At 57.3% G+C, this 6,581-nt stretch overlaps 1 protein-coding gene across 1 annotated transcript in view; it reads left to right on the top strand.

The window, feature by feature from the left end:
- VEGFA (vascular endothelial growth factor A) overlaps nt 1-6,203 on the top strand; it is a gene marked incomplete in the record, with an annotated part of 29,520 nt that extends 23,317 nt beyond the window's left edge. The window contains 4 exon segments of the mRNA XM_014587830.2: nt 67-99; nt 1,863-1,934; nt 3,087-3,218; nt 4,916-6,203. Coding sequence (XP_014443316.2) covers nt 67-99; nt 1,863-1,934; nt 3,087-3,218; nt 4,916-4,937 — 259 coding nt within the window.
- Between the last annotated feature and the right edge of the window lie 378 nt (nt 6,204-6,581).

Here is a 6,581-nt window from a genome sequence, read left to right as displayed (position 1 = left end):
CACGCACGCACACGCACCCGGCATGAGTTTTAAGCCACCGGGTCCGGCTTTCCCTGTCCGTTGCAGACCAAAGAAAGAGATAACAGCAAGGCAAGAAAAGTAAGTGGCCATGCCTTTTGCATTTCTTGGTCTCCTGAGCTGGTTGTTTCCATCTGGGGCTCTTGGCTTCTTCTGTCTGGGCTCTGACGGCCTCGCTGGGGCAGGGGGTCAGGCTCGTGGGGACCTGTGGCAGCTGTGGGATAGAGCCAACCCCAGGATTATGGCTCTAGACTTAGGGAGAAAAATCCAGCCTGGAGCCTGGGGCTTCCTTTGGAAGAAACGCTGCTTTCCAGGCCTCCAGAACATTCCAGGCCAGGACTGGCAGTCTGGGTGTGTCGGGGGCAGTGTGGACACTGGCTCCCTGGCTTTCTCTAGGGTCCCCACAGTGGGGAGACGGGTGGATAGCTGAGGCCAGCTTTTGTGTGTCCGAGGAGTGGCCTCATTAGCTACTGTGGTGGTGTGGCTGGTTTTGGGGGTGCCTCGGGGGTTCTCTTGTCCCTGCCCTCCTATAGGAGTGGGCAGGTAGACACAGCCCTCTTGGTCAGGGAGAGAAAGTGGAATGTTTGTCATTTTCTGAGGCTTCCAGTGTCTCAGTAGGAGGGCAGGTCTGGGGTTAGCGAACCTTCAAAGCAAGGTGAGCAGCTGCCACCCAGAACAGGCAGGGAGAGAGACTGAGAGAGAGCACTTATGCCCTGTCCCAACCCCGTCCCACCTGCCTCCATGCCCTGGGGGTGAAAAAGCCCCTAGGCCTGAACCCTTTGCCTCTTCCTAAGCCCCTAGCTTCCAGGATTGCTGCGGCTACCAGAGCGATGATTCAGGAGAACAGGCTCAGAGAGAGTGAGGGGGAGAGAGAGAAGAGTGAGAGTGAGAGAGTGCCCTCCCCTTCCTGCCCTTCTGGTGCTTTCTCCCAAGAGGGGCACACTTGCTCTCCCTTTGGCCCTTCTCCTCCGTCCTTCCCCTGTGACAGACACTCTGAGGTGTTCTCTTGGGCCTGGCTGGCTACAGAGTGCTGGCTCCCCGGAGGGGGGCAGGGTAAAACCCTGCGCAGAGTGCTGGCTCCCTGGAGGGGGACAGGCTACAGCCTGCCCCCCGTCCGTTCCAGACGCCTGCCTGCCCACAGGGAGAGCGGGGGCTCGCCTGGGTTCGCAAGAGTCTGGCGAGATGATGTGGCAGGCTTTGATAGGCTGGGAGAGAGCTCCCTGCCAAGTGCTGCACGGGCCTCCTCCTGGCCCTCCTCACTGCCCCCCAGTGCCCAGTCCCCTCAAAGTCCAGGTTCTGCCTGGGCCAGCTGGTGTCTTTCATGTGCCGCCCGGTTTTGTGCCAGCTCCCAAGGAAGCTTCTCCCCACAGCGGGGTTCTCCGAGGCAGGGACCCCACTGCTTCTGCACATGGAAGTGAAGGCACAGCTGTCGCCCACCCCCATCGAGTCCAGTCTCTGACCTTCTCCCCAAAGTCTGGCTCACCTTTGGTAGCCCCTTGACCTTCAGGGTCAGACTTCGAGAGCTTTGCCAAACAAGGAGCCTGCCCTGGGGGCTTTCCCCCTGCCTGGCACCTGGGCTGCCACAAGCATGGAGGCCTGTGGGCCCTGGCCCTCCGCCAGTCCCTGCTCCCCACCCACAGCCTGGCCTTGCACCTTCGGGTGGGCGACGCGAGAAGGAGCTGCCGGTCCGAGCTTTCCTGGAGACCGCCTGCTTCCCCCAGTCCCTGCTCCAGGGAGTAGGCCCCCCACACCTGTGCTTCGGTTGTCTCCACCCCTGCCCTCCTCGCTGTTGCTTTTGCCCCCTCCTCGCTCTCTCTGTCTGTTTCTGTTTTTTTATTTTCCAGAAAATCAGTTCGAGGAAAGGGAAAGGGGCAAAAACGAAAGCGCAAGAAATCCCGGTATAAATCCTGGAGCGTGTACGTTGGTGCCCGCTGCTGTCTAACTCCCCGAAGCCTCCCCGGCCCCCAATCAAACGCTCACCTGCAGTACCCCGTAACCCTACCTCCCCCACCCCTCCTTCGCTCTGTCCTCCCTTCTCATCCCCAGTGTCTCTCTCTCACTCTCACTCCACTAATTGGCACCAACGGGTAGATTTGGTGGCGGCGTTGCTGGTCCGTGGTTGGGGTTGGGTGGGCGGACCAAGTGGACCTGGGGGGTTCAGGGAGGGGATTCTGGCTTGGCTGGGCACCAACTTTCTCTCACCCACTGGGCACTGGTGGTGGGCCCATGCGGCGTGGGTGCTGGGCGCTGGTGCCCACTCGCCCGATGGTTTCCATTGCTCTGGGCTTCTGCACTTGTCTGGGTGTGGGGGGTGTGAGGAGGGTGGACATGGTACAAGGCAGGGGTGCAATGTCCAGAGGCCGCTGGTGGTCGGCCGGAGGAGGAGCTTGGCCGGGTCAAGTGCCATGTGGCAGCCCCTGCTCACCTGGTGGCAGTGCCTCGGCTCCTCATGGACTCGGGGTCTCTGGAGGGAACCTCCTCCTCATCCAGCCCAACTCGTGGCACCTACAGAGCTTCCCTGCGGGAGGCCTTTTCCTCTAGGTTGGAGGCTGTGGTGGGCCTGGCCCTGGCCCTTTGGCCACCAGTGGTCTCACTTGTGGACCCTACGTCTGGGCTAGGCGTCCCGTCCCACCTTTAGCCCACTGGGTGGGGAGAGCCTGAGCACGAGCCCTCGCACAGGGAGGAGGCAGCTCCTGGCCCTCTCGATTGCTGTCCCAGCAGGCACAGAGTCAAGATGTGTTCTCATGGGGTGGCAGCAGTTGGGGCCCTGTGGCCTGAGACTTGCCCTTGTGTCCTGGGACACAGCGCTGCCCGTGATGGCCGCCCTCTCCCCGCACTCTGCCCGTCCGTGCCCGCCTCCTGCGGGCAGGTGTCCTAGCCAGTGCTGCCTCTTTCCGCCGCTCTGTCTTCTGCTCTAGTGCTCGGATCTCTCCAGGGCGTGGAAGGGCACGGGGGCCGACGAGCTGGGTGGGGGTGCAGCTGCCGACGTCTTAGGGGTGTTGCATGGTTTTTTTCTCTCTCTCTGCTGATGCTCTAGCTTAGATGTCTTTCCTTTTGCCTTTTTGCAGTCCCTGTGGGCCTTGCTCAGAGCGGAGAAAGCATTTGTTTGTACAAGATCCGCAGACGTGTAAATGTTCCTGCAAAAACACAGACTCGCGTTGCAAGGCGAGGCAGCTTGAGTTAAACGAACGTACTTGCAGGTTGGTTTCCAGAGGGCGAGCGAGTCAGAAAGGGGCATCACACAGAGACGGTGAGAGAGAGAGAGAGAGAGAGAGAGCGCCTGAGAGGGGCCAGCTGCTTGCTCAGCTTCTAGCTGCCTGCCTGGCGACTGCTGCCTTCTCTGCTCGCGAGGCCCCCGTGGCGGACGGCAGGCGCTGGTCCAGCCTGGCAGGGTCTGTGTGGAGGTTGCCCTGGTTGAGTGGGTAGGCTGGCGTGGCCAACTGGTGGTGTGGACGCACGCTGTGTGTGGTGTCCCGTGGTCCTGCTGCTTGTGGCTGTCGGTCCTGATGTTGCTATTACGACCTCCTCTGCTATGAATGCTGGGAAGCCGAGAGCCCTCCAGGGGTGGAACCACGTCTACAGAGTTTGAACTTTCTGCCTGCGGCCTCCCCCTGTCGCCTGATGTCTGCAGGGCTGGGCTTTTCATCCTCAGTGTTTCTCTAAGAGGTCGGGGACTGAGGGTTCCCCGAGGACAGAGCTGTGCCTCCCTCAGATGGGGGGGCTCCCTGAGGATAAGAGCTCTGGCTCTTCCTTTCCAGCCCATGTTCTCATGGCTCATAGGTGCTCAAGAGATGCTGGGGACCAGGCCTGGGTCGTTGGTGTGGGCTTCTGTCTGTCTTGGCGCTGTGTGCAGACAGGAAGTGTACGCTGGTGCTGAGGGTGGAGCTCTGTGTAACTCCGGGGCCAGGTGAGGGGTTTCAGCTCCTCAGAGGGGCTCGCTTAAGGAAGGAAGAGGACTTGACATGTTAGGGTTTCTGTGGTGATTACTCTGCAGAGTTGATAAGGGGTGGGGAGACCTGCGAGGTAGCCTGGGAGCTAACCGAAGTTACTCTTGCATCCAAAGACCTTACGCGGCCCCTAACCTGGCTGTATCTGGCAGTTTCAAAGACAGATACAAAAGTTCAATTACAAAATTGGAATTGTGGAACCCCTCCCAGTTCCCAGGTTTCCTGTAGGTCACGGCCTGTTCAGTCCCAGGAGAGGGGCATGTGAGAAAGTTCTTAGCGGTCTCCTCTGCTCCAAGAGGAGCGGCGAGGCCACAGCTCTCTCCACCACCTCAGCGACACAGCCCCTGGAAAGAGGAGCAGCTTGCTACCCAGGCCTGCACTGCCAGCCAGCTCCCGAGAGATGAAGTCATGGCGAGGCCAGGGGAGGGTATGGGGATGGAATGGAGCTGTTCCCTCACCTTCCTGGGGCCCTGGTCCCTTCCGGCACCCTCCCTGGGAAGCCACGCATCCCAGGGCCACCCTCTCCTTCAGGGTGTTCTCCTTGGTGCTGGGCCTACTCATCTCAAACCAGGCCTACAGAGACTGGGCGGACAAACCTGCAGGGCCCTCCTGATTTACTGTACCCAACTCCCGTCACCTGCCAGCTCTTAAAATGCCGAGTAGGGGCTGCTCTTTGCTATGTGTTCACCCGTTGCTTTGTCAAATGTCCCCCTGTCTTTGTCGTCTCAGCAGATCGTGAGCCCTAGGCAGACTGAGATCCCCGGAGCATGGCTGCTGCTCAGACTGGTGGTCCCCCAGGGCAGGGACACGGGGGCTTTTCTGACCCAGGACCACGCCTCCTCTGTCCTCCCTGCTCTTACCCAGGGGACCCCAGGAAGGGGGAGGCTGCTGCCTCACCGCCAGGCCACCGCACCTGGCCTAACCCCTGGCTTTGTGTTCCACCCCTTCAGATGTGACAAGCCGCGGCGGTGAGCCAGGCTGGAGGAAGGAGCCTCCCTCAGGGTTTCGGGAACCAGACCTGTCACCAGGAAAGACTGATCCAGAACGACCGATTCGGAAACCATGCTGCCGCCACCACACCACCATCACCTTCGACAGAACAATCCTTAATCCAGAAACCCGAAATGAAGGAAGAGGAGACCCTGCGCAGAGCACTTTGGGTCCGGAGGGCGAGACTCCGGCAGAAGCATTCCCGGGCGGGTGACCAAGCACGGTCCCTCTTGGAATTGGATTCGCCATTTTATTTTTCTTGCTGCTAAATCACCAAGCCCGGAAGATTAGAGAGTTTTATTTCTGGGATTCCTGTAGACACATCCACCCACATACATACGTTTATATATATATATATATTATATATATAAAAAATAAATATATATATTTTATAGATATATAAAATATATATATTCTTTTTTTAAATTAACATTGATAATGTTATTGGTGTCTTCACTGGATGTATTTGACTGCTGTGGACTTGAGTTGGGAGGAAAAGGTCCCCACCCAGATCCCAACAGGGAAGAGAATGGGATGAGAGACTCTGGTGTGATCTTTTTGTCCCTCTTAGGGAGGCCAGGGTCCTCTCCCCTGCCCAGGAATGAGCAAGGCCAGGGCACGGGGGCAAATTTGGCCTGCTTTTGGGAACACTGACAAACCCAGCCCTGGCCCCGAGCCTCTACCTGACTCAAGTGGACAGAGGCAACGAGTACAGGGACAAGGATGCCGGCTCTGACCAGGAGTTTGGGGAGCTTCCAGACATTGCTGTGCTTTGGGGATCCCCTCCACGTGCTGCACGGGCACCTTGCCCCCAGGGGTACTGCTGGAAGATTCAGGAGCCTGGGCAGCCTTCACCTACTCTCACCTGCTTCCAAGTTGTCCAGGAGGCCACTGACACGTGTCCCGGCAAAGACGAGAGAGACTGTGGTAGAAGCGGCAACCCGTGACAGCTCCTCCTGGCACCCACCCTCGTCCTCCTCCCTGCTCCCCTTCCTGGGGTGCAGCCCAGAGGCACCTGATGTCCTCAGACCATTGAAACCACTAGTTCTGTCCCCCCAGGAGATCTGGCTGTGTGTGTGTGAGTGGTTAACCCTCTTCCGTCCCCCGACTTTCCTTCCCAAGGCATCGAGGGACAGGGCAGGATCCACGTGCCCACCGTGGAGGCAGAGAAAAGAGAAAGTGTTTTATATACGGTACTTATTTAATATCCCTTTTTAATTAGAAATTAAAACAGTTAATTTAATTAAAGAGTAGGGTTTTTTTCAGTATTCTTGGTTAATATTTAATTTCAACTATTTATGAGATATCTCTCTTGCTCTCTCGCACTCTCTCTTATTTGTCCTGGTTTTTGTGTATGAATTCAGTTTCCAATCTGTTTCCCTGATCGGTGACAGTCACCAGCTTGTCCTGAACAGATATTTAATTTTGCTAACACTGAGCTCTGCCCTCCCCTTTCTCCTGGCTCCCCACCACACATTCCTTTGAAATAAGGTTTCAATATACATCTACATACTATATATATATTTAGCATCTTGTGTTTCAACTATTTATGAGATATCTCTCTTGCTCTCTCGCACTCTCTCTTATTTGTCCTGGTTTTTGTGTATGAATTCAGTTTCCAATCTG

This window comes from Tupaia chinensis, unplaced genomic scaffold, assembly GCF_000334495.1.
Source record: "Tupaia chinensis unplaced genomic scaffold, TupChi_1.0 Scaffold000238_1, whole genome shotgun sequence".
Taxonomy (NCBI): domain Eukaryota; kingdom Metazoa; phylum Chordata; class Mammalia; order Scandentia; family Tupaiidae; genus Tupaia; species Tupaia belangeri.
Note: the sequence above shows the minus strand (reverse complement) of the source record. Positions and strands in the feature narration are given on the sequence as shown.